The sequence below is a fragment of the Rattus norvegicus genome, chromosome 6 (genome assembly GCF_021556685.1).
Source record: "Rattus norvegicus strain SHRSP/BbbUtx chromosome 6, alternate assembly SHRSP_T2T, whole genome shotgun sequence".
NCBI lineage: Eukaryota > Metazoa > Chordata > Mammalia > Rodentia > Muridae > Rattus > Rattus norvegicus.
The window spans coordinates 57,144,497-57,171,809 of NC_141539.1; the positions used below are offsets into that span (position 1 = coordinate 57,144,497).

Consider the following 27,313-nt stretch of genomic DNA (forward strand, 5'->3'; position numbering starts at 1 on the left):
AAAAGATGTAGGAAGTTATGCATCACCGGTGGGTTAAATCTCCTGGAAACCGGAGAGTGGAGGCTCACATGGAGATAAAGTGAGATTTCTCCTTAAACAGATCTTTACAAAATCCTCGTTTGTATGTATGTATGTATGTATGTATGTATGTATGTATGTATGTATGTTCTAGAAAAGAAATGTTCCTTTTAAAACATCACAGAAGGGAAAGTGAGGGCAGGCAGAGAGACAGAGACAGAGAAACAAACCTTAATATAGAGTCAGAACACAAGATTTTAATTTCTTGTTTTTCTTGTTTGAATTAATTGTTAAGGTTCTTTGCTTAGTTAAAAACACAAGTGACAGAATTTACCTCCAGACAAGCTGAAAACAAACAACGGGCTAATATTTTTTTCAAGAGAAGGTAATATGCAAAAGTCTTTTGCTATCAGGTGGAATATCCCAGGTCCATGCAATGATCTGAGAAATCCAAAGAGATCTTTGTTTGGGAAATTCTTGCTCTACAAAGCTCCACAGGCACTAAAGGTCTTCTCTGAGCATTTACTGTGTAAATGTCTATTTTACATCACACCTATTATAATGGGCAGAAGTCTCCAGACAAAGTAAACTGATAGTAAATTTTCCCCTTTTGGAGTGGAGGGGAAGCAAGCTTTGGTGACTGGCTAAATATACTTGTGTAAACAAAACTGGTCTGGCCAAATGTGTAAACGAAACTAGGTCTTGATAACCCTTATTTTCTTACAAGCATCTTCACATGGCTTTGTAGTGATTCTTTACGCTAGAAATTCACATTTCTCTTTCACATTTTGTGTTTTCTAAGGTGACACTTTCAGAGAGAAAGAAGTACCAACCTGAATGCTTCAAGGTACTCAACATCTCCCATAGGGGGGTCAAGGCCGCCTGTCCAGGCAATGTTTACATTGTAGCCTTCTCCCAGACCTACTCCAACCTGGGGAGAGAAAAACACACCACTGTGGGTTAGGAGGACAGGAGGAAAGGAAAGAAACAAAAGGAGGGGTGGGGGACAAGCACAAGAGAGCTCTTGAAGTAAACATCAAACACAGCTTCAAATCAACCCAACTCCACTTGACAACCAGTGCTCTGGGTTATGCACTTGTTCTGTGCTGGTTCTTGGTCCTGTGGGACGAGCGGGTAATCTGGTGTAATTTAAAACACCAGCAAAGGACAAGAAAATTAGGGGTAATCACGCAATGCAATTACCTGCGAGATACAAGTAAAAGCAGGGCTCTAAAGAAATAAACCGAACCTCATTCGGGGCGCCACTGCCAGGGAAAAAGTTCCCTTCATCATAGCGATGGAGTGAAATGTACAGGATGCTGGGGTCAGCATAAAAGGCCTGCTGTGTACCGTTTCCATGGTGAACATCCTACAGGGAAAAGAAAACAGATGACAAATACCGTCACATCTGACTCTGGAGACAGCTCTCGTGATTTCTGGTTCCCTCTCTTCCTACCCCACCCTTCTCATTTTCTGTCTTCTCACCCTGTCTTTCTCTTTCTCCCTTTTAGGCTACTTCTACACCACCCCCTTTACTTCCTGAACTTTCAGGCAAATTACCCTTTAATGCTTTCATTTTTTTTTTTAAACTGGCTTCTAAAAATCAGGAAACCACAGCGAGCATGCCCTGGAGACTCCAGATGAGCAGTCACTGAGAAAGCCCAGTCCTTCGGTACAATTAGATATTTATACACCGGCGCTTTGTACTCTTTGCTTCAGTGATGGAATCTTGCATCCTGTTTTATGGAGGAATTTTATGACTTATTAACTGCCAACAGTTCATAACCCCTCAGGCTTAATTAACTAGCCTCATTGGCCTCTGGAAGGAAAAAAGACTAATGTTTAAACTGCAAACTAGTCTTTTTCAGGAGGATCTGTGGCTTACAGAGCATTTTCACAATTCTTGATAGAACACTAAACCATACGTGTATGCCTTGATTTGCCAAGTCCCACCATTAAGGTCAAAGGCTTTGCAACCAGCTGAATAAATTGGCTCTCTTGAAGCACTCGATTCAGTTAGCAATCCCTCAGCAGTTAGAGCCACTTCAAAAAAGATGCCAGATGGGAAAAGGACTTCATACTACATTTTGCTAGAATCATGACAGCAAGAGTAGAATAAACAGGGGCATGAGCTCATTAGCTGTTAAATGCTTTGGGCCAAAGCAGGAAGATGGCACAAGGATTTATGCAATCTAGTCCAATCTGTCTCACTGATACTGATTGTATCATGGCTCGTATCCCAGCCTCCTCCTTCATATTTCTGGCTTTCCCACATTTCTCCGGCTGCCTACTCAAAAAAAATCTTATTTTCAATGAGTGAATAAATATTTTATTGGACATTTGTAGATGATAATAATCCAAAACTTGATAGTTGTATTTTGATATAGATACATGTCAGAATTGACATAACTAATGGAAATAATAGAGAGAGTGACATTTTTAAAATATCCTCATTAAAAACCTCAGATGCTAAGAACTTCAGTTACTGCATTAAGATTGTCTGAAGAAAAGATACAGACAGGCATTGAACATTGATCTATGCATTTTATTCAGGGACAATTTTACACTATTTATTTACATAGTTGTAATATCTTTGGTACTTTGTAACTATTTAAATGCATTGGACTTTATTTTATATTGGTAAGTTTTATAGTTTTCAACAATGATTCCCACCATTGTTAAGTGAGCACAATATTAAACAACTTGCACTAATTACTTAAATATGTATATGATAGCTCTATTCTAAAAAATAAGACAACTGATGCTCAAATAGTTTCTATAATTAACTCAGAAGCTATAGGTAGTACAATGTTAATTGGTTCTTCAATCCATTTATTACTACAAATGCTGTTAAGTTGTATTCTTATCTTTCTGATCCTTTTAGCAAAGTCTTAGGGGAATTTTTTGGGAAAGTGACTATCCTCCTTGAAGCCGACAGAATCCTTTTCTTCTCCAATCTCCAGCCCCCAATTTCAGTGGACATTTCCAAAGCCTCATTACAGTGACTGCTAAAACCCTTCGCTGAGCTTGCCATCCCGCCTTGTGGCAGATACATACGGTAATTCCCTCCTTCCTTTGAATGGCACACACTGCCCAATATAATTAGAGAATCATACCATAACTCAGGCAGATAAGAGTCATCTCAGAAATTTGTCCTAGCTAAAGACAAATGCCAGAAAAAATATATAACTTACTGATAATATATTAATTCATGGGTTTCTGAATCTTCAAAATAAAAGAAAATATAGTAAAATATTTTTCTTTAGGTAAACAAAAATGAATCAATTTAAACCTCAACATATTTTGTGCTAGCTATTAGATATCTAGAATAAGTTTAAAAGAACAAATCAAAATAAAAGAACACTTAACAAAACACAACCATAGAGAGACATTTCTGCAACCCTTCCTTAGCAATGGTCAGGGTTGTTTGGATATAAACGAGCCCAGATTTGGAAAAGCAGAAAAAGAAAATCATTACTTTGACTACTGTTATTTCTCCAATGACAATGGATAAGTTTATTTTTGAACAATGGAGAATAAAAATAGATACTTCATCCCTGATATAAAATCATCTGCTCTTCAAAAATAATTGAGCTCTATGTCCGTTGGACACATTGTAGAAAATATGTCTAGTCCACAGCAAACGAAGAAATAAGTCAGGCAGACAGTATTTATTAAAACACAGAAATCCATCCTAATCCTTAAGTAATGTTAGATTCTGTATTTACTTGCCAAGTACTTACAGAGAATATGAATACACATAGTCTGTTTTGGGCTACAGGTAATAGTGTACCGTTAGTACCATTTGTTATTTATTCCATTGTTCTTGGCATGCAATGTTCAAACTACTGACTGCTTAAGGTATATGAGCTTGCTTCTCCATAACAACAAATATATATTAGACTAAGATATGAAACTTTTGGGGTTGGGGATTTAGCTCAGTGGTAGAGCGCTTGCCTAGCAAGCACAAGGCCCTGGGTTCGGTCCCCAGCTCCGAAAAAAAGAACCAAAAAAAAAAAAAAAGATATGAAACTTTTTTTGTGCCTATGGGAAATTACCATAAAAATAAAAAGAATCATCACAGCCTTAAAATAGATCTTGCATCTAAGATAAACTTAGAACTGTGGGAAAAATGCATATCAATACTTTTCTAGTTAAAACATAGACTATAAAACAGTTTAATTATAAAAATTTAAAACATCTATATTTTAATTCTTATCTAAAAATGGCTGTGAATAAATCATGTATTCTTCTAGTTAATACCATCCCTTATAATTATTTATTACGTGGAGACAAAGGTCTAAATGTTTTTGATCAGCAATGGAATTTCCTTAAATATAAGGACATTTGAAATAACCTTCTTGCTATAAAGAAAATAACAAGACGAAACTTAAAGATATTTGTTTTCTTCCTTCTAGGTCACATTACCTAAAGTTTCTATCACTCAGGCAGAAAAGCCTTCTTCAGGAACATGCTTCTACCCAGAACACAATGCTGTGCTCTTGGAAGTGGAAAAACAAGCACACCTCCTCCACACTCTTCAAACCGAGGTGCACGTCGGAGGGAGAAGGAAGTAAGCAGACTTCACACAAGACTGGGATCACACCTGCCTAACGTGCAAAGCACATCTGGATTAGGCTCGTCCCAGACGGAAGCTGAGTTGCACCTCTGGCTTTGTATTTACTTGGATGTAAAAAGTAGCAATTAGATGATGGGGTGACGCTGCTTGTTAAGAGCCCTGGAACCTGTGTGGCTAAGGGATCTGAAGGGAGGAAGGTGTTTTCCCACTGAAGACCTTTCATCTCTGTAACTTGGAGAGCAGACCCTATTGGTCAAGGACAATGGGTGTCTCAGCGTCTTGTGGCACTTCAAAACTTCCTTCTCAGCATCTGGAAGAAACAGGGATTTCCTCAAAGTACCCTGCAGCTGCAGAGCTTGGAAGACTGGAAAGTAAGAAATGTGTGGGCTGCTGTGACCTCGGAGGCCACCCTTTGGTCAGGACTTCATACACTGCGAGGATCTGAAACAAAAACTTCTCATCTGTTGGAGCCACTGGGGAATGGGTATCCTTTATGGACTGGGTGGCAGAGTAAAGTCACACTCAAAGCCTAGCAACTTACAGAAGACTGACCTCTTAGAGCCACCAGGACAATCAGTTTACAGATCATGTCAGATTTTCTCTACAGTCAGACCTAAAGACTGTACAGCTCAGTATCTATGCAGTAGACGCGCCCGTGACTCTTAAGAAGGAAGTGAACAGCTAGCCAATCACTTTGCCCGCCTCCAAAATTCTTGGATCTACATTTGACACCTCTTCTTCGAAACTTTGGGCTTCTATCGCTAGCCAAGTACTTGTAAAACTACAAGAACACACAGTTTTTATTATAGTACATTAAAATTCATGCAAGACTATTAATTACTTAAATTTTTACTTTGAATGTGTATGAGAGAATAGGTACGGGTGTCTTTAATTATGCAACATTGCAAGAACTCGGCATTGTTATATTCTAGCCTTGAATACAGCCGATTTAATAGTGAACTGTGACCTACATTGAGCGTGTTTAGAAAACACACAGAAAACTGGAATTCAATATTTTCCACACACAAGTGCTTGCACCAAAGGTACAACAGAGACAGTTGTCCTAATCAAGCCGGAGAAGTGCTGGCCAGTGCTCCACTTTCTCAATGCTTCATTTTCATTTAAACATTTCTTTACATGACTTCGTTAGTAGGCGCTCCACCCTCTGTGGGCACCCACTTAACTAAATCTAAGGGCTGGAGACCGATGCCATGACTTCCAATAAGATTTAATTATGAGTGCAGATATGAGCAAGATTTAAACTATTAAGCCTTGCACTTCAAAAAAAAAAAAAAACCTCTAGCATATTTTGCCTTTAAATCTTTTATCACCTGCAAAAATTAATTAAGTACAGATGCAGCAGGTTCGGCGTGGATGCCAGGGTTCATTTCCTGTCTATACTTCGTCAGACAACCTATTACACCTCCTGGTAAAGTGCAGGAAAACTGAAAAGGAGCCTCATAAATCACCATTGGCTTTCCCTCGCCCTCTCCCGGGCTGCTCCTTTTTGTATGGGGCAGATCTCCAGCTCATTATTCTTGAATACATTTTGGACAAGCTGCCAAGTGTCATCTGCATTTAAACAAACCATTTGTTAAACAAATCCTAACTATTGTGTAAGAAGGCATCATGTTAAAATGAAAGAGGAACCCATAGCCTCTGACTTAGAATCACTCAGGGTTCCTGCGGGGAGTCATCCCAGACTGGCATCTGAGGCCTGAGATCTCTTCACAAAGAATGACATGTTGACTTGTTTTAATAATACCAGTGTTGCACAACAAGGGACACGATTGCTAACCAGGGGAAGTGGCCAATTGGTAACCAAAGCAACACCATGCCTTCCAGCACATCTGACTATTTAAAGTCTATATTCTGTAGGGAAAAGTAAATTCAGGTTCTGTTGGGCTATTTAACTGTGGAAGTATCAATTCATTTAAGGATCATAAAAGTTGCCCCGATCTGCGCCTTCTTCTCATTAAATTGCAGTTAACACCATGAAAGTGAAACGTGAATGTTTATGGTTTCAGAACTGCAATCCCGGGTTTAATGAGTTTCCACATTCAAAGGAAACACACCCCTTCAGTTGTTTGCAAGTGCTAAAAGCAAGACAACCATACAGAGAAACACACATCTATTCCCTTTTATCTAGAGTCTCTGAAAATGCAGCCCTGGCCAGGCATACATACCAGATCTACGATCAATATCTTGCTTATATTTAGTTGGTCTCTCAAGTATTTGGCCGTAATTGCGACTGAATTAAAAAAGCAGAACCCCCTGTGGAATAGAGAAGAACAGAGAAATAAGAAAGCAAATCATCCAGGAAAACCATTATAAATAATGTTCAGAGCATTTTTTTTTAAAAAAAATTTGCTATATGATCTCTGAAGCTATAAATCTGCTTCTGGGAGTACCTCGCGAGAGAGTTTTCAGTCCATCTGCAAACAATTAGAGGCTTCAGAAACATGCATGGGGCAGGTGACTGCCAGGAACCATGGCACTTGAAGATGGCAATGGGCCCTGGTACTTACATGGCTGCAGATTCTTCAGCATGATGGCCTGGGGGCCTCACAACAGCAAACCCATTCTGTAAGCACAAGATAGGTTTTCAATAGCAGGACAACGATGCTGCTTGGATCACTACAGCCTGTATGGTTAGCGTCACAGACACACAAAGAAGTCTGATGTCTTTCAGACACACCCAAGCTTGTTTCCTTGCCCTTATCACCCTGTCACAGAATCAACTGTGACAAAATATAGGATCACATCACTCAGATCCTGTCTCATCTAGGCCCATACTGAGCAGAAAAAGAACAGGGAGTCAGGAGTTGCCTGTGGCTATCGGACAATCATCTCAGCTGTGAGACGCATGCAATTCATTTGCAAGAGCAACCTCTTATTTTCTATCATCAACATCCGACAGAGAGAAGAAATTCACTCGGTGCAGGTTTGGGTCAGAGTTCGGTAAGATCAGGAAAGATCCAAAGTGAAAATGCCTGACCTCGGTCCCCTCAGTGGTTATTTCCACTCCAGTGTCAGCAAAATGATAAATTTACACTCGCACATGCACGTAGACACAAAAGAAAGCCCGGAAAGGTGAAAAGGAGAACAATGGAAAGCCCACATTTCTTCCAGTCTATAAATTTAGCTTGGATGATGTCCAAGGTTTGCGAGTTTATTGGATTCCCCAAGTCAATTTCTAGCCCAAGTTCTGGAATTTTATAAAGAATTCCAGAGCTGAGCGGCAGTCAGATATATCCATGATCAAGAAATGCCTTAACCTCCAGGTTAGTGGGCATGCATCACAGAGAGCTGACGAGACTCCAGCACAAAGGCTGGGAGCTATAAATCCTTGAAGGCTGCGCGCTCAGAGACGATGGGTTGTCCGATTGAAAAAATAATCGTTTATCACACGGTTCACACCACTTTTTCACTGTAGCATGATTTGAGATGCATGCTCAAAAAAAGGATGCTTCCTTAACACGCAATCCATAAATTTCTAAAATGATTTTATTATACCTCAAGAATTATTTCTTTTTAAATCTTTACCTGAAACCGTAGAGGTACCAAAAAGTCATTCTCCCTTGATCTTCTTGCATACGATCTTTGTTATAATAATTTATATCCAATGGATATTTACTATATATTTTTGTGAGTTCAGATAATAATCACTTGTGAAACAAACTAGAAGTTGCTATAGTTTACCTGTATCTTCCTGTGCACTGGGAATGTTATCCTTAGGACAGCTCTAGTATGAAGTAGGGCCTTAACATGGTGATCCCGTCATGAGGTCTCTGTCCTCATGTACAGATTCATGCTGTAGTCAGTGAGTGGGTTAGAAGTGGGTGGGGCAGCTTGCTGCTGAAAACGCTGTTAGACGTATTCTCTTAACTTTTCCTCATGTATTGACTGAGGACATGACCATATGCTGGTATGGTCAAATCACCTTTATTATTTATACATTAATCTGTAATATTTGGTTGTAGCAGCAGAAAATGGACTAAGAAGAAACATAATATCACACTAATTAAACTAGGGATGATGATACACGTATCTCTTGCCCTTTCCTTTTTTTCTCATCCTTTTCTTAAATCATTTATAGTTTCTCCAGCCTTTATTATAGAAAGAAGAGGTGGTGATGGGTAATAAAAATAATAAACAGTGAAATTTAAACATGCTAGGTTGCTAAATAATCATAGGATGGAGAATTCATAAAAATCACGGTAAACTCATAAAAGTCACTGAATGAAAGGGAGCAAATATAAGGTGAGAAGACAAAGTGTACATGCAAAGACTTTTTCAATGAACACTGCCAGAATTACCTTCTTAGAGCCGAACATCTGAACAAGGCCTGCTTTTTGCTTTATAACTTTCTGTAGTAACTACTACCATTCTGCTTCAATTTCATTAAAAAAAACTGTCTTATAAAAAAGGTAATGTTTACATAACTTGAAAAAACAGTAGCAAACAATATGTATTGAATATTATGAATCAAATAAAAGACCCCCCAACGATAAAGCATATTTTACACTTCTATATGCTGTAATGGAGTTTCACATCCGCGTGATGCTTGTAGAAGAAAGACTTAAAATTTCTGTAAAGTAACCCTACTGTATCTATCTAGAACATTTGGAAAGAATCTAAACTCTTTGGATTAATAAAGGGTGTTTTCCCCAAAACAAATTTATTAATCGCGTCTGGAGATTTACAAAAAAGGCCATATTTAATTTTCAAGTATAGAAACTGCTGACTGTCTAAATGGTCAGCTAATATTCTGAAAGCACTGAATAAATGGGCCACTTAACCATGCAATACCTGCTCAACAGATTCACTTGGATAGCTTAAGGGTACTTCAAGCTACTTATTCAGAAAATAATTTACTAATCTCCCAGTCTCCTGAGCAGGGCAGTAACACCATGTTGCCCACATTACTTCAAGTCAGAGGCTGGTAAATTCTCTCTCCTGACTCTCCATTTCACTTTAGTTCACTCCCCACTCCTGATGATTTTACTCTGAAAAATTACTTGGTTTTGTGCTTCTATCCTTATGCCCACTCCTTCAGGATTTTGCTTTACTGGGTTAGGCTGCAGGACCTTGCACATGGGCACCAACATTCTAAGAAGCCACACACTCAATCCTTCCTTAAGGATTTTGCCTTCGTAGGAGTTGGTACCTTGAACTATCTATCCAGTATCCTCCTTTCTTCACTTTCTGATGCATGTTATTAATACATTTTGATTCCACTTCCTCTCCTCCTTTTAGACTGTCATTAGGGAGAGCATCTCTGTCATGAATTTTTTTGAAAATCTCCCATGACCTCATCATCATTTCAGACAAAACTTGAGCCCACCTCCTACTTCTAATTCATTGACCTGATTTAATTTCACGACACAGCATTCATCTGCCACCACGTTCAGTTTCCCCATATCTTGCTTTCATTTTTAGGCCATTGTTACATTTACTTCTTTCCATACACTGTCACCCTGTCCTTTCTTCCTGACCACGTCATTTCCTCATGCAATCACTCATGCTGTTAGAACAAAATATCAATCATTTTTCAACGTTCTGGAGACTTCCTGACTGAGCTCTAGCAGGACTTTCTTGTGGTCATTGCTTAGTGATTTCTTACCACAGTCTCCAAACAGCCTTTCTCCTGGGTGCTAATGGTAGATAACTCTGGTGTTCTTTTCATTCAGTATAGGGTACTAGCTCTATTGGGATAAGGCCCTCAGAACCTCATATAATCTTTATTACGGACTTATGTCTCAGTGAGTGGGAGCTAAATTTTCAACACACGATCTCTGAAGAAAATCATACATTCAGTCCTTTGCACATCTTCAATCATGTTATTCTGTATCCTTTCTTACATACTCAGGCAAAATAACAAGTCTGATAAGATACAACTCACACCTGCTCTATTCCCGCATCTATCTAAGCACACATAAAAGCCAGATGTCTGCTTGTCCTTTAAAGTTATAATCTTCAGCTCAAGTACATTCCTTAGGACGGCTGGAAACCACAGCACATTCCATTATCAATGAACCAACTGTCCATGGCTCTCATGAGTCAGTCTGGCTTTTTTTTTCTTTTTCTTCAAATTTTCAATAACCCCTTACTAACTTTTTAACTTCGGCTGAGAAGTTGTTCTGATTTCACCTAGAAAAGAAATGCAAGTAGAATAAATTTTTCTCATTCTAAAAGTGATAAATCTGTTCACCTATTCTCCGCAGCCCTTGCTGTTGACTTTTCTATCCATTTTCCTCCTACACCTATCCAGGCACAGCTGACTGTAGCTCTCTTTCCTCTCTGTCTATCTACTTTTCACCACTTGGATAATTTTAATTAGAGCAATTGTTAACTTTCTCCTCCTATTAAATATATATATGTATATATATATATATAATTTACATTGCCCCCCTCCTCTACCCACCCTTACAAATCTCTCCCCTTCTTTACCTCCCCTCTTCTCTGAGAAGGAGAAGCCTCTCTTGGGTACCACTCGACTCTGGGATACCCAGTTGTAGTAGGCCTAAGCTCATCCTCTCCCATTGAGGCCCAACTAGGCAGCCCAGTTAGGGGAAAGGGATCCAAAGACAGACAACAGAGTCAGAGACAGCCTCTGCTCCAATTGTTAGAGAACCCTCATGAAGACCAAGATGCCTGTCAGCAGTGAATGTGTAGGGAGCCTAGGTTTTATCACCAAATGAAGAGACAGAAATTAAGGTAAAATCATCATGAGGGTTCCCCCCCTTTCAAAGGAGACTAACTTCCTGTCTAAAAAGGCTTCTTGCAGCCTTTGGCTTACTTCTTCTCCCTTTCAGCATTTTGGAAGCAGAAGGCAGCTCAACTCAAGGATTACAACCCTTGGCTGACTTGGGCTTCTAGGACCTCAGAGCTAAGAGAAGGCCTATCTATGCTCTTTGGGCTACTCAGCCTGTGGAATCTTGCTTTAGGCAAAGCAGAGCAAGACAGTCTTACAGTTCCAGTGGGCACTATTTCTGAGACATCTCCATTCCTACTGATGTATCACTTACAGTGATAACTGGAGTTAGTTACTTTGATTGGCTTTGATTATTGTGATGTATATGCATAATGTCTACACAAACTATACCATCTACTTTCTGCTTGTCACCTTGATCTCTAATCTGATATGACATTTGATTCATAGCAAAAGGCCAGTAAATAAATTTGCTGGAGAAGTTCAGTGGTACAGGATGCGCCTAGCACATGCAAGGCCATGGTTTGGATCTATCAAGGAAAAATGAATAAAAGAATAAAAATACATTCAGAGTAGATGGCAGACTATTGTATCTTCTGTGCCTGTTTCTCCAGTCTGGCCTTGGCATCAAATTCTTTACTCTCCACAGAAATTAGCACTTCAGCTTTTTGTAGGTCACAGTTAGACTTGCTATGGGGAGTTTCATATTACTTGGAGGTCACCTTGTAGGGTAGATTTCCTCAGAAATGCAGGAAATATTTTGTGCCTTATGATAAATAAAATCCTTTGGTTAGTTTTCAATGTGAAATATATCTCACAGGCACTTGGGTGCAATACTTGGGACCAAAATAGAGCCACCATTTCTATTCGGGGCTGCAGTAGAAACAAAGGAGGCAGGGCTTAGCTGGAAAAAGTAGGCCACTTGAAAGGCATCTGATCCCTGACTCTTTCCTCTATCTTCTTTGTTCCTAGATGTCCTGAGTGCAGGGACTTTCCTGAGCCCCGCCTTTCTATCCTGATATTCTTCTTTACCATGGTCTATATGGTCGTTTGAATATGTTTGTTCCAGGGAGTGGCACTATTAGGAGTTGTGGCTTTGTTGTGGAGGAACTGTGCCACTGTGGCAGTGGACAATAAAACCCTCCTCTTAACCATATGGGAGCTAGTCTTCTCCTAGAGGCCTTCAGATGAAGTTATAGAACTTTCAGTTCCTCTTGCACCATGCCTGCCTGGGTGCTGCCATGCTCTTACCTTGATGATAATGGACTTAACCTCTGCACCTGTAAGTCAGCCCCAATTAAATGTTGTCATTCTAAGAGTTGCCTTGGTAAAGGTGTCTATTCACCACAGAAAGACTCTAACTAGGCAGTCTAGAAACACGGAAACAGAGACCTTGGACTGAGCCCTCCATAACCATATGCCAAATGAAACATTTAATTTAAAGCATATTATTCTTCTTGCTGACTGTCAAAATGAAAAAATATAACAAACACATCTTGGTTTGATGAACTAGGCTGGGACTAACTTCAAATGAGAATATTACTACAGAAATACCTAGATACTCAACTTCTTAAGAAGTAATTCCTTTACCATTTGTCTATATACCTTCATTTCTGGCACCAATGATCTGTTGTATGTCATAAAACAGGGTTTCCATTGATTCTAACCATATAACACTTCAATTTATATTTTCCAATTAGTCTTATAATACTTTGCTTAAAAAACAATAATACACTTGTCATAAATAATAGCTATAAAAACAAGGATGGCCATATTGGTAAACTACTGTAAATCCCACATTTTTGAGAGGCTGGAATAAGATGGGGTTAGCATGGCCTATATAGTGAGACTGTGTCTACACAAAAAAGAATGAAGAATTAAAGAAAGATAGATAGAGATGGAGAGGTGAGGGAGGGAGAAAGGAAGAAGGGAGAGAGAGCTAAGGAAGGAAAGAAGGAAGGAAGGACATATATAGTGTTCAACAAAAGGTGCAGTGATCTGTTCTTTTGTACTATCATGGTTATGGTAGGAGATTTTGCCAGTTGGTGGTGGGCGGCATGTGGCTTTAATCCCAGCCCTAAGGAAGCAGAGGCAGGTGGATCTCCATGAGTTTGAGGCCAGCCTGCTTTAAGCAGATAGTTCTATGACAGCCAACACTATGCAAAGAAATCCTGTGTCAAAAAAAACCCCAGAGAAAGAGAGAGAGAGAGAGAGAGAGAGAGAGAGAGAGAGAGAGAGAGAGAGGAGAGGAGAAAGAGGGGAAAGAGAGAGGAGAGAGATGGGAGAGAGAGGGGAGAGAGAGAAGAGAGAGAGGAGAGAGAGAGGAGAAAGAGGGGAAAGAGAGAGGAGAGAGACAGGAGATACAGGAGAGAGAGGAGAGAGAAAGGAGAGAGAGATAGAGAGAGAGAGAGGAAGAGAGAGAGAGAGAAAGAGAGAGAGTGTCAGAGTTTAGTTATTGTGAAAAATAGTTATTCAACATTTGTATCACATGCAGGCTCTTCCTGTTGATCCTTTCCCTTTGAATCTTTGAGTGTTTAGATGGTTGTAGTAAAAATTATCAATGTTTACTCCATAAAATTTTGATTTATTTCCTATTTTTTAATCCCATGGAACTTCTCTTCAATTTACATTTTATTCTGACTTGTGATGGCCAAGTCATTAATCTGAGCAAATTCATAAATACTGCTTGCTGCTGTGGGCTGATGCCAAGTCAACAGTGCTAACATTGTTGTTTGAATGATCCAAGTTTTCTCTTTTCAAGTTTTCTCTATAGTAGTTTATCCCCTTTAACAGTAATCATTTACATTTTAAGTTTTAAGTATGAGCATGCACTTGCTTTGCTTTTGGTGTTTCAATTAATATAAAAGAAACTTCTCAGTTAAAACAAAGAGATAATGTGGGTTTTGGTGTCACTGTGTAGAGAAATATAATTGTCTGTCCTATATAGCCAGATGACATTTATAATATTGCCTATATATAAAAACGAATTTCAGGAAAAGAATTCTAATCATTTTAGGCTAGTCTATTTTTACAATTGATAAAATCTACATTTTTTTCTGGACAAATGTATCAAAATGTCAAATTTATTTTTGTCTTCCTCACATACAGAGTGAAATTTTCTCTAGGCAAATAAAGGGAATGCAGTACAAGAATTACTAAATCTACTTTCAATATTCACTTCTTACTTCACATAAGCTAAGCTCATTGCTATGGTAACTGTGGTGGTTTGAACAGGTATAGCCCCACAGACTCATGTGTTTGAATGCATGGCCCATAAGGCATGGCAGTACCTGGAGGTGTGGCCTTGTTGGGGGAAGTGTGCCACTGTGGGAGCAGGCTTATGGTCTCATATGCTCAAGCTAGGCCTAGTGTGCATACAATAATTTCTGCAGCCTGCAGATCAAAATGTAGACATCTCATCTCCTTCTACAGTACCATGTTTGCCTGTGTGCTGCCCCGCTTCTCACCATGACACTAGTGGACTAAACGTCTGAAGCTGTTAGGTCAGCCCCAATGAAATGCTTTCCTCTTTAAGACTTGCCATGGTCATGGTGTCTCTTCACAGCAATAGAAACTACAACTAAGACAGTAAGAGTAGGCACTAAAAATTAAGACTCTGCAAAATAACCTATTTTATCTGCACTGTTTATAACCATGGTCTCATAAGCGGTGAAAATGCACACTTTTATTTACATGACACTGCTGTGGCCAAGTAGGTAGTCAAGGAATGGCAAAATGCTACCCATAATTCCAATGCGTGTCAAACAACATAGAGTTCAAAGTCATGAAAATAAGAGTCCATCAATCACTGATAAGATGGCACAGGAGGGACACACTATGTGTTTCATTCAGCTAATGCAGAACCTCCAACAGAAAAATGTGTATTATTTATGCACATGTCAAGAAAAAATAAACTAATACCCCCATAACACCCACATGTCTTATTGGTCACTCATTCCTTTTCTTTTTTCTAGATTAAAGTAAACACATGATGGCTGCTTATCTTTTTATAAATCCCTAATCAAACTTTAGATTCTTAATTATTTTAGATAGAGCTATATTTTGAGGACACAACATGCTTTCTGCATAGCATTAACCATAACCTATCCAAATATTGACTGAGCACTTCATACCAGCTGTTTCAGATGTGGTTTTCAGAAATTCTATTTCAGCTCATGGCTAATTGAGAGCTTTGTCATTACCTTCTGATCTTAAGTGGTATTACTGAAGTATTTCTAGATGTACTAAAATATCAGTGCTCAGTGAAGAGTGTGTATCCAGACAAACACAGCTTGGAAAAATTTTGCAGCATGTATTTCCAAGTATCATCCATGTGATGGTTGAATTATTACCTCCAATGCATTAGCTGGACTGGAGGTTGACATGCCATGCTTGATGTGGCTGTAATAGGTCACTGGAAGCCACAAGCCCAGTTAAACCATAGAGCTCATACTAAACAAATGACTTTGCAACTCCCTCTTTAACTTTGGGCTTCATTTTTCTAAAGAAAAATGTTAAAGGTTGTTTTAAATATTTAAGCCCATGGTGATACTCAGTGATGATTATACCCATCTAGTATATCTATGAATAAATCATTTGATTATGATTTTTTTTAGGAACTGACTTAAAGCAGCCAGTCCAGAAATACATAATAGTATGCCAAAATGGTCTGTGATTTCTTCTCTCCTATTATCTTGATCATAAGTAATTCTTTAAGAATATCAAATAATTTTTCTTGTATACAAATATTTTATCCAATGAAGAAGAGGAAAAGAGAGGGAGGGAAAAAGAGAGAAACACACACACACACACACACACACAGAGAGAGAGAGAGAGAGAGAGAGAGAGAGAGAGAGGATTTCACCCCCTTTTTTCAAGTAATGTTGAATAAAGCCCAAAATAACAATCACAATTCTTATGGAAAGTCTATTATAAGTCACTTTAATTTCTTTATATGTGTTCCCATCCAAAATAGCACTTGTACTACTGTGATAGTGGCAAGAGATTTCATTCAGTGACTCATATGACACTAAAGAGAGTGACATGGGATTTTACTCTTTTACTTAACCTCAAAATCCTTCACTGGAAATTTAAACAAAGTCAATTGTTGCTACAATTGCATGTAATGTTTTGGCCAAGATCATACACAATTATTGAAGTCAACACTACTTCTCTCTTGCCAATCTCCAATACTTTATTTGGGGAGTTACACGATTAGAAACTTACTCAAGGATGCAGAAATAAGACATCCCTCTTGTCCTGTCTCACTCCTCTCCACATTTATATCTACCTTGTAAAAGTAAACAGGAATTGAATCAGATACTACTTCTCAGGAGTAACTCAGGCATATCCATGTGGATGATGAGTGGCTGTGTAACCTACAATCTAAAGTTGACATTTATGAATATGATACTTTCATCATTTACTCACCATGCCTATATCACTTCCTATAAGAATCCTTGTGCAGTACCAACTATGGATCCTGGACTCCTCCTGAGCTCTTTCTCTTTATTTATGCTAACTTATACTATGAGATATGGCTTCTTATTGATTATATTGTAGCAGCAATTTGATTGCTAGTTTTAATTTCTGAAAGTTAAACTATACCTAGGCTAATAAAAAATTTTTGCATTTTGAAGTTCATAGATCTTTAGCTTTCCCTAACACACAAATATTTATGGTGGGAAAAAAGGCCTACTGCTCAATAGGAATATCCTAGCACTATATAAGCCATTTACAAATTTTGCATCCAAATGAGTAAATTGTACTCAACTTTCTGGATTGTCTTCTACCGTACTTCAACAGAGTGCACAGTATTTTGATTATATATTGGTACAGCACTTAATAGGAGCTCATTTAGCCTTCAAAGGACTTTCAAAAAGAGTCAAATTGAGTTTAGAATCAATGTGACGAATCCACAACCTTTGAAGGAAGAAAAAGTTCACAAAGACTGTCTTAAGCATACTAGAATCTGGAATGCTAAGGGAGGTGGGGCGACTTGCCAAGAAAACAATGAGGGACATATGGGAATCGCATTTTGTTTCATTGAGTAAGCTCAAGGGAGCCAGGAAAAAGGAGCCCAACATTAGCAGTTTAACTGGATGGTGCACCCTAAAGCTTATGCCCAGATGGCAGCCCTTCTCCCTGAGGAATCCTGAAGGAAGGGCCATGATGACAGCATTGGAAGACAGGGTTAAGGCAGCCTGGCATCTGTGGTCTGTAATGCCCACAGACTTGAGCCTGGCAACACTGACGATACAAGGATGAAACGCACTCATGAAAACCAGGCTTCTGGTAAGGAGACAAGGCATCTGATGATGCTCATGTTACATGTAATTTAAGTTGAGCCTTTATGAATATAATAACAATGGATCCACTATGAAGAAGGTCTTGGGAGGGAGGAAGTCATCAGGATGTGGATCTTGGTAAGGCAATAATAACCTACCGAAAGCAATTTGTTTAGTTTATCAATCAGTGGTTGAATTTGACTCATAGCCCAGCAATTCAATTGCTGGATATATTTTTTTAAACATGACTGGTTCTTGGACCACATTAACCAAAAACTATCAGGTATTTTTCATCATGTAAATAGAGCCATATTATGAAAAACTTCAGGGGGAAAAAGGAATTAGGGCAAAATAATTTTGTTGGTTTCTTCTTTCAGGACTTTTCAAAGAATGATAAACACATCCTTCTAGGAAAGTGACAAAACGTAAGACTAGAGAGGACCATGCCCTGATAAAAGATTATGCTGGGTAAATCAAGATAATAATCAAGAAATGTCACAGAATCAGATTTCTGTTACCATTGTGTTCAGTTGACAGCCATCCTGTTGGTTTTGATATCATCTTGTTTGTATAAACATTTTTGGTAAGTTTAATCCAATTTCAGTATTGTTATATCTGGTACCAAAACAAGTGGATGATTTTCATTTTGAGAATGATTGCTGCCTGCATTGAATTCTCATTGTGTGTGGCCACACCCTATAGGAAAATATCTACCAACAAGCAGGTTTGAGCAATTGCTTAATGTTAGGCAATTAAATACAAGCTTAAGCCACAGAAACTAAAACAAAATTTCAGCAAACACCTGCAATATATATAAATCAGTAGGTATCAAATTTAATACTATCAAAAATAAAATAAATTACATGGAACATATATTTGTAAGATATTACTTGTTCCATACTTTAAGTGTTGAGAAAACATAACAAAGCACTAGAAAGTCTTGTATATGAACACTAAATTTGACAGTAGAATTTGTGTTCAAATTCATTCCCATCAGAGTTATTTTTTAAGTCTTATTAAGGCTTTTACTAACAGTATAAAGGTGTTAGTGAGAAAACTTTTGCCTGAATGAGGAAAATTTGGCCTTTGATAGTCTTCACTAATATACAAGCAAACAGTGAAACTACAATCTAAAAATTGAAATATTAGCTATCAGGAAAGCAGATGGGTAGGAAGGAAATCTGGAAGGAACCAGATTACACATCCAGATCAAAATTTGGAGCAAGGAGTTGGAGTAACGGGCAGACGGGCCATTAAAGTCTGTAAGATCTGGTAAATGTTTGCCACTTTGTCTTTTCTCAGAGATGTAAACCAACCTACAGTGGCTTACAGAACAGCTTCCGAACAAGTTAGAGCACCTTACACGGGCAGAGGTGAGAAGGTCCTCAGGTTGCTCCTGCTCACAAGATCCATTGTGAGTGGAGGCTGATTTTATTCGCAGACATTTTGATAGACACTCGGAAGTAGCCCTGTAGACATTCTCTTAGTAATGTATTTAGTTTATTCTTTCATTTGAGCTGAGGAATCAAAGAGAGAATTAAATGTATTTCCATCCTAATCACTAATATGGGTCCTTTATCAGTCTAACATGAAGACTTCAAGTAGGAGGAATTTCAGCATCCTCATAAGTATGGATTTGTTTTAAAAACCTGGTTAAAAGAAAGAGAGATGGGCAATATTTTCATACCCCACAAGGTAACAACAAATAACTGTATAAATAAATAAGTATGGCTAAAAAAAATCATTTATGATCTTTCAAAACTAGACTTGAAACGAACAGCCTTTCTAACCCTTGCTGGTTTCTCCAAAGACAATGCCTAGCATATAATCAGATACCACAAGATATGCAAAGAAGCAAACCTTAGCAAAGGCAAGATGCATCATCAACTGAAAATAAGGTACAGACCAATTACAAGTACTTACAAATCATAACACACAAAGTTCAGGAAGATAGGTATGGTGAAGAAAAGGAAAATTATAAAAGAGAGGGACCAGTGAGGAATCTTAACAGTAAATAGTATGGTGTGAAATGGAAAAAAAACTATTTGCAAAGGATGCATAGCAGACAGGACTGATATGAGAGAAGCCAGTAACACAGAACTTAAAGACCAGTGGATCCAGTGGATGGAATTATCCAAAAAACCAAACCAAACCAAACCAAAACAAAGTCCAAGAAAACAAAAACAAAAAACAAAAACCAGAACCGAAACAAAACAAAAACAAAAAACAAAAGACAGGAAAGCGAGGCAGAAGACAATAAACAGAGCCTCAGCGTCTAATGGAGCAGCGTAAAGCGGTATTAGCTAAAATTTTCCGGTTGTTATCAAAAATAGCAAACCACTGACAAGACACTCAACAACCGTCTAGCAGAAGAAATACCAAGGAAATCATTCCCGATCTAAAAATCTCTGGACTTTGAAGATAAACAATCTTAAAGATAGAGGCCAACAAAATAATTTTTAAAAGATCGATAATAAAAATGACAGAGGACAGCTCTGATTTCTCAGATAAAAAGGAAAGGATGGTAACTGCACATGCATTTAAAGCAAGAAATAGCTGCAACATAAAATTATATGCCAAAGGCTAGCATTCAAAGGGGGAAAGCTCATTTTCTTATAGATGAAGGATGGTTTTGGGATCAGTAGACCTGCAATAAAAGGACTGTGGAAGGAAGGAGTGCGAGGTGAGAAGAAGTAGAAGCAGATGTGTAAGTCCGCCCTAATGGACACAGAACACGGGAGATTGTTTATGTAGGCTAATATTAAAAGGTATTTTTATTTATATGTTTATAATATGTTATATTATATGTTATATAATATATAATATATTATAATATATTATATATTATATAATATTATAATATAATATATATTATAACATAATATAATAATATAATATATTATATAACATATAATATTTATATGTTATTATATGTTTATATCTTCTCTCTCTTCCCTTCTCTGGTCCTACTCTCTTCTCTCTGTCCTCTTCTCCTTTCTTTCTCTCCCTCTCCCCACCCTCTCCCCTTTATCATCTACCATGAAAATTTTAAACATTTAAAAGTCATTAGATGTTTAAGGAGTATTGATGATAAGTTAATGTGTGAGTCTATAATTGGTGTAAAACTAAAATGTGCAATAAAATAATGTGATATATCAAGAGGAAAGAGACTTACACCATTATAATTCTCAAAAATATGAAAGGTTTAAGTTTAAAAAAATTAGTATTTTGACCCTAGAAGAACTAAATTACATGTGAATTGAAAAAATAGTTTGGAAGGGAATGGTACAACTAGAAGGACACGGAACAATGGAATTTTAGTTACTCTGTATCTAAGATGTCTGAAGGGGAATAAGGCAGTATTTTTAATACATTTAAATATGTAAATGTAGATGAAGAGAGTTAAGAAAAAATATAGCCCTAAAATGTCATTATTCAGAGAACAAAAAACCCTGAAATCCACAAACTTCGCTGCTCCTTCAATTGCCGAAAAACGGTTACCTGCAACTCAGTGAAAGCAGAGAGAAAGAAAACATTGAAGACAGAACCAATAGAATAGAAAAGATAAATAAAAAACCAACAGAGCAGAAGTTGTTGCATTAAAACAATCTATAAGATTATCACAATGGGGAAGGGGAACACTAACATTCAGGCTATTGTGATCACACATAATTACTGCAGTTGCCACGTAAGTGACGTTCTATACCAGAAAACAGGCTACAATAAGGAAAATCCAATGCCTATGTATATTGATTTTGAGGGAATTTGGGGGGGGAGGGCTGTTCAGAATTTTTACAACTTGTGGTGTAGCTAAGTAAATAATTTTTAAAAGACGTACTGTCTGAGTTTGATTTCTGTTGTGATAAAACACTGACATAAAGCAACTCAGGGAGGAAAGGGTTAGCCCGGGTTCCATTTCCAGTCATATCCATCCTTTAGGGAAGTCAGGGCAGGAAATCAAGGTGGAAATCTGGAGAAAGAAACTGGAGAAGAAACTTGGAGCAACTTTACCAATACCAACTATGTTGCTCCCATGGTTTCCTCAGCTTGCTTTCTTACAGAACCCAGGCCCACAGCTGAGGTCTAACACCCATAGAGATCTCCATGTTTCTCCACGTCAATTATCAATCAAGAAATGTCCCACAGACATGGTCACAGGCAAATTTAATGAAAGTATTTTTTTAATTGAGGTTCCCACTTCCAAGGTGACTCTAGTTTGTGTCAAGTTGCCAAAACAAACCATCACACAAACCATATGGAGTTTTACTCAATATGCATTATACTTTGACTAAAAAAATAAATGTCATCTATTTACAAAAAGAATTAACTAATTACTAAACTGCTCCTATTTGAAGGAATCTACCTTGAATTGGGGACGACTGACTGTAGTTAAACCTTTTAGTCACTCTTACGGAGAAATCAAACTGATATTGATTTGCAAGTTTTATCCCTAGTTGCTAATTCCCATAAGTCTATAAGTTTCTATGCATGTTACTGGGTGGGGAAAACAATCAGTGGTCTTAACCCATTGTGAATCTTGTGAGCTATAACAACACTGGCCTGACAAGACATGTCTACTGGTATAATATTGTTATGAATGCTACGGGTGTGACCAAATAATTTCTGATTGCATGTAAAGCCTGCTCCATAAGATGGAACTCTTGCCTGATACCATGGGCCAAAACCCCATGGTTGAATAAGTCAGAGGCTCGAAGGGAGAGCCTAATACGTTTTTCCCTTTTATTGGATATTTTCTTTATTTATATTTCAAATGTTATCCCCTTTCCCGGTTTCCCCTCCAGCAACTCCCTATCCCTTCTTCCTCTCTCCCTGCTTCGGTGAGGATGCTCCCCCATCCACCTACTCCTTTCCTTCCTGCCCTGGCATTTCCCTACACTGGGGCATCAAACCTTCACAGGACCAAGGGCCTCTCCTCCCATTAATGCCTGACATGACTGTCCTCTGCTACATATGTGGTTGGAGTAATGGGCCCCTCCATGTGTACTCTTTGGTTGGTGGTTTAGGCCCTGGGAGTTCTGGGGTGGCTGGGTTGGTTGATATCACTGTTTTTCCCTTGGAGTTGCTGACAATTTGGCATAGTATTATTCTGCTCCTAAAGTACTTATATTTATAGCCACTGATTAATTCTTCTCTGTCACCACAGAGTCAACTTTTTGCAATAAATGGTGACTGATAGGGAGGGTCAAGTGCAGAGAATAGAGGCTATGTGGTACTCAGCTCAAAATGGGGTGTCTGTATCATCTCTGCCTCTTCTCCCAAAGAGCAATGGATCATCATGAAAGAGAGGGTGGGAAGGCTGTAAAATCCAGAGTTAGTGAGAATTTGTGGTAAAACAGACTTTGCTGGACATGAACTCTCAGTAGCTATGATTGCATGCACAAGACCTATAAAACATCAAGCCAGACAAAATCCCACTATGGATGCAGGGGAGCTCATGAAGTTGCACCTCAATCTGAAAATCTATTGGCAGCTGTGTGCTGAGGAAAGGGCAGCTTCTCCAAACATGTGGCCCCTATGGGGCTACTCATGCACATATAGGCAGTCCGTTTTCCTGAACTGTGAATTGTCATACTTTTGAAAAATAAAAGTTTTATTTTGACTGAACTATAATTTATCAGTTTCAAATATCAGAGTAACGTATATTATTTTTCAACTTGAAATAAAAGTTTTTATCTTGTGTTTTCAAAAGATAAGGCAGAGAGACATCAAAGATAAGGCAATATTAGAACATCATAATTGAAGAAACTCCTAAAATCTATTGGGAAGAAGAAAAAAAAAACAGCATAAAGGATTCAGATGTGAAGAGAAATGGAGAACAAAAACATGATAAACATTTGGACAGATCACATAGTCACAAATTAACTGAACTTCTGAATTAAAACATCAGTATTTTTAGGAATGTATCCGGTCATGAAATATTTATAAGGGGTAGATCTGGCTGTGCATGCTGGTACACAACTTGAATCACCCCAGGAGGGAGGAAGGCAGACGCAGGTGGTTCTCTGTGAGTTGGAGGCCTGATGGGTCAAGATAGTGAGTTCCTGGGTACCTGGAGCTTCATAGACAGATTACATCTCAAAAACAAAACAAACAAACAAAACAAAACAAAACCAAAACCAAACAAACAAAAACCAAGAGACAGGAAATGGAGTAGAGATCTAGAGTATAACAGGGGGATATTTTAAAGTAAAAATGCATAAAAGTAAATAATACATCAGGAAATATGGTAAAAGGTAAGAAAAGCTGGTTCTGACCTACGAACATTATACAGATATTGAAGGCAAAGAGATTTAGTCAAGTAATTGTTAAATACAATAAATTTCTAAAGGGATATAATAATAATTTTTATGTCTAATAACAGGGTTTCAAAATATTTATAAAGTAAATATTAACTATAAGAATAAATAAACAGGCCTGTCATGACATTTAGAAACTTAAACCTGATACTTTCATGTGGCCACCATAGAATCCTGAAAGGATCACATAATACTATATGGAACAGTGAAATAGAAGCAATTTATTAGCTCACGTTAGCAGAGAGAGTATCTCATGCCTGGGGTTCCTGTACTCAGAGAAGTGAGGAAGAAGAAATTCTAGTTTGAGGTCAGCCTAGGATGCACAGTTAGATCATGTCTCCCCCAAGACAAATCCAAGTCAAAACAATTAAGATCTCATTAACTTTTATTCCCAGCACACAGAAGGCTGAGGCAGGTTGTAGTTAAGAGTTTGAGGCCAGCTGGAGTTACCTAGTGAGATCCAGAATAACCTGGAATTCAGTAACAAGCCAAATCAACCAAAGGAGTGTCAAGTCGCTGTCCAGTGTCTTCACTATATTCCTAGAAACTCCCTTTAGAATTTTTTTTTAAAATAAGGCTTGTTCCTAGCAAGAAATCCTCTCAGTTTTTGCACAGCTACAGTTTTAATTAATTTTTAAGCTTTTCTCTCCCTCTCCCTCTCTCCCTCCCTCTTTCCTTCCTCTCCCCTCTCCCTCTCCATCTCCCTCCCTGACTTCCAGTCAGATTATACAGATACAGATTGAGCCCAGCTGGCTATGAGTGGGGAATCCAGAATAGCTTCTTTCCTCCTCAGCATGACGTGCTGGTACCAACATCCTTAGCTTGCCTTTTATGTTCATTTTCTGAAGGACTATTTTGGTGAAGGTAGATCTTAGCTAGTGACCTTTTTCTCACCATACTTTAAATAAATCACCTCTGCTTCCCATCTTCATAGCTTGTCATGGATGTCAGCCATTAAATGAATCGAGGCTCTTGATGGCGGGTGCATTAACTTTCTCCTATAGTTTTCAAGTTTATCTTTGAATCCCAACAGTTCCACTATGATATATCTAGCTGTAGATTTCTACTAGATTATACTATTAGCAGTTCATTGAGTTTCTTGAGTACGTTGATTAACTCTTTTGGGGGGGAATTCTTGGCCCTCATTGTAAGGTCTTTCTGAATTGTTCTCTCTTCCATTCTGAGGAGTCCTAGCGTGTGTAGATTGGAAGATTTGATCACATCCTCCTTTCTGTTTTTTAAATTCTACATAACTTTATTTCTGTTTTTGAGACTAGACAATTTTTCTATCTTCATGCTTAGGGTTCTCTGTCCACCTGCTCATATTTTATATTAAGCCCTCTTGGCATTTTTAAATTTTACATTAATAAGTAATTAGCCTCATAATCCTGCTTGGTCCTAGGTTTACTTAGTGTATTTTTATTAACATGCTCTGTAGAAAATTACATTATCTCACCAATCTTTTTAAATGAGTTCGTTTTGTTCTGGTTTTTTTTGTAAAACATATTTAAAGTGTCTTTGTCTTCTAAGCCTGAGAGCTGAGCTACCCAAGGTACATTCATTACTGCGTCTTTCATTACCTTATAATTTCTTGTTCTTTGCCTGTCTACTTGTTGTTGTTGTTGTTGTTGTTGTTGTTGTTGTTGTTGTTGTAAGGTAGACTTTTGGGAGCTTGGTTGGAAGTTTGAGCAGGAGAGAGCAGCTACTTATATACTCTTGACCAACAGAGATGGTCCTTCTCTACTCCATAATGGTCATGCAGCTTCAGGAGGGACAAGGTGGTAGGGGTGACGGACAAGGAAGATGGATGGGACACAGGAGAGGTGAGGGAAGAAGGGAACATTTGAGTAGCCAACCCTAGTGCTGGTGATCAGTGTGTGACACATATTGCATCCATCTCTTTTCTAAACGGGAAGGTAGGAGCAGTAGATCTGGGAGAGGGGAGGAAGGGGTACTGGGAATAGTGGATGGAGAAGAGGCTGTGCTTAAGATATATTGTATGAGGGAAGAATAAACAAAAGGAAAAATAAGAAAAGTGAACTTTTGAAATCAGGCATGATCCTATCTCTGAGCATTAGAGCCCCACTTCTATCCGGGTTTTTTGTTACTTTAGTCGATAATTGTTTTGTTTGGTAGATTTGTGAACTACATTGATAAGGTTTGTTTGCCATGCTTTATGCAGTACTGGCTTTGGATTTGTTAGTTTAGTGGTTAGTTACTGCCTTAGCCCCTGTGATGCTCACCATGAGTATGTAAGTGTTTTGGTGTGTCTATCTGGGCAGCTAACCTTGGCTTTCACTTCCTGTTTGAGCAGAGTCTCAAAGTCAGCTTTAACTGAAAGTTTAGGGCCTCTGTAGGTCTTTTCTGAACTTGAACACAGTCCCGGGTATACACATAGCCACATCTTGCCATTCTTGGAGCCTGCTAGACTGTCAGGAACCTGGTGCCTATTATCTACCATACAGCTGTGCATCAGCTTACATGAAGCTTCTGGATTGCCCCTTAGTTTTCTAATTAATGCTTTTGAAAGAAAGGGCTTTAACACCATGTGATTCCTGCATGGTTTTAAACAAGGACAGACTTTTATAGTATCTTTAGGGAAGCACCCAACACAACAAATAAAGACATCTCCCTGGCAATCAGTTTCTAATGGAATCCCATCCTCACTACACCGGTAAAGCTGGTCGGTTTCCTGGTTTTCGCTGAGAATGTGCATTGCTATGTGTTTGAGCTGTAGGAGCTCTGAGGAAGGCAAGGTGCAAGCGAGGTGACTTAAGACACCACAAAGTTCACTGTTGCCATTAGGATTCGGCGAGTAAACTTTGAATACAGGTTTCTTGAGTCGATGTAAGCCTGCTGATAATTCCTAGAGTTTGAATATATTCGCCCTGATAAATTTTGCCAATTTTGTTATTGTCCTGCTAGAGGCCAGAATTTACAGGTTTCAAAGAGCTGTGTTTGCTAACGTTGTTTTAGCAAAATTGCTTTGGAATTTCACTTGGCAATACCTACCAAAATTTATTATATGGCTAACCTAGAAACTGGACATTCTTGTAGTGCATGGTTTAGAAAAGGCACCATGTTCAAGTGTTCATGCAGAATTGTTCAAAGAGTAAATATTGGTTATTAAAAAAAAACACCCTATAGAAGAATGGACTGAATATCTTAGCATGCAAAGGAGTGTGTGATTACTGTAAAAGTGAGTGAGTCATAGGCACAGATCCATATGCACACAACTTCAAAGCCCAATTTTAAAGGAAAAATAAAACTAGAGTAGAATATGCAAGTATGAGTCTATTTTTTAATAAAGACTAAAATGTTTTAAACTATCAAAAAAAGTAAGTGGGTAATTTTTTTTAAATGCAGTAGATGGCTATGTGAGGTTCAGGGAGATAAG

At 38.2% G+C, this 27,313-nt stretch overlaps 1 protein-coding gene across 9 annotated transcripts in view; it reads right to left on the bottom strand.

The window, feature by feature from the left end:
* Positions 1 to 27,313, bottom strand: part of Hdac9 (histone deacetylase 9) — an 863,837-nt gene that overhangs the window by 155,096 nt on the left and 681,428 nt on the right. For all 9 annotated transcript variants that reach the window (NM_001443943.1, XM_087554679.1, XM_087554684.1 and 6 more), the window contains 4 exon segments: positions 852 to 949; positions 1,268 to 1,387; positions 6,784 to 6,871; positions 7,126 to 7,181. In NM_001443943.1, coding sequence (NP_001430872.1) covers positions 852 to 949; positions 1,268 to 1,387; positions 6,784 to 6,871; positions 7,126 to 7,181 — 362 coding nt within the window.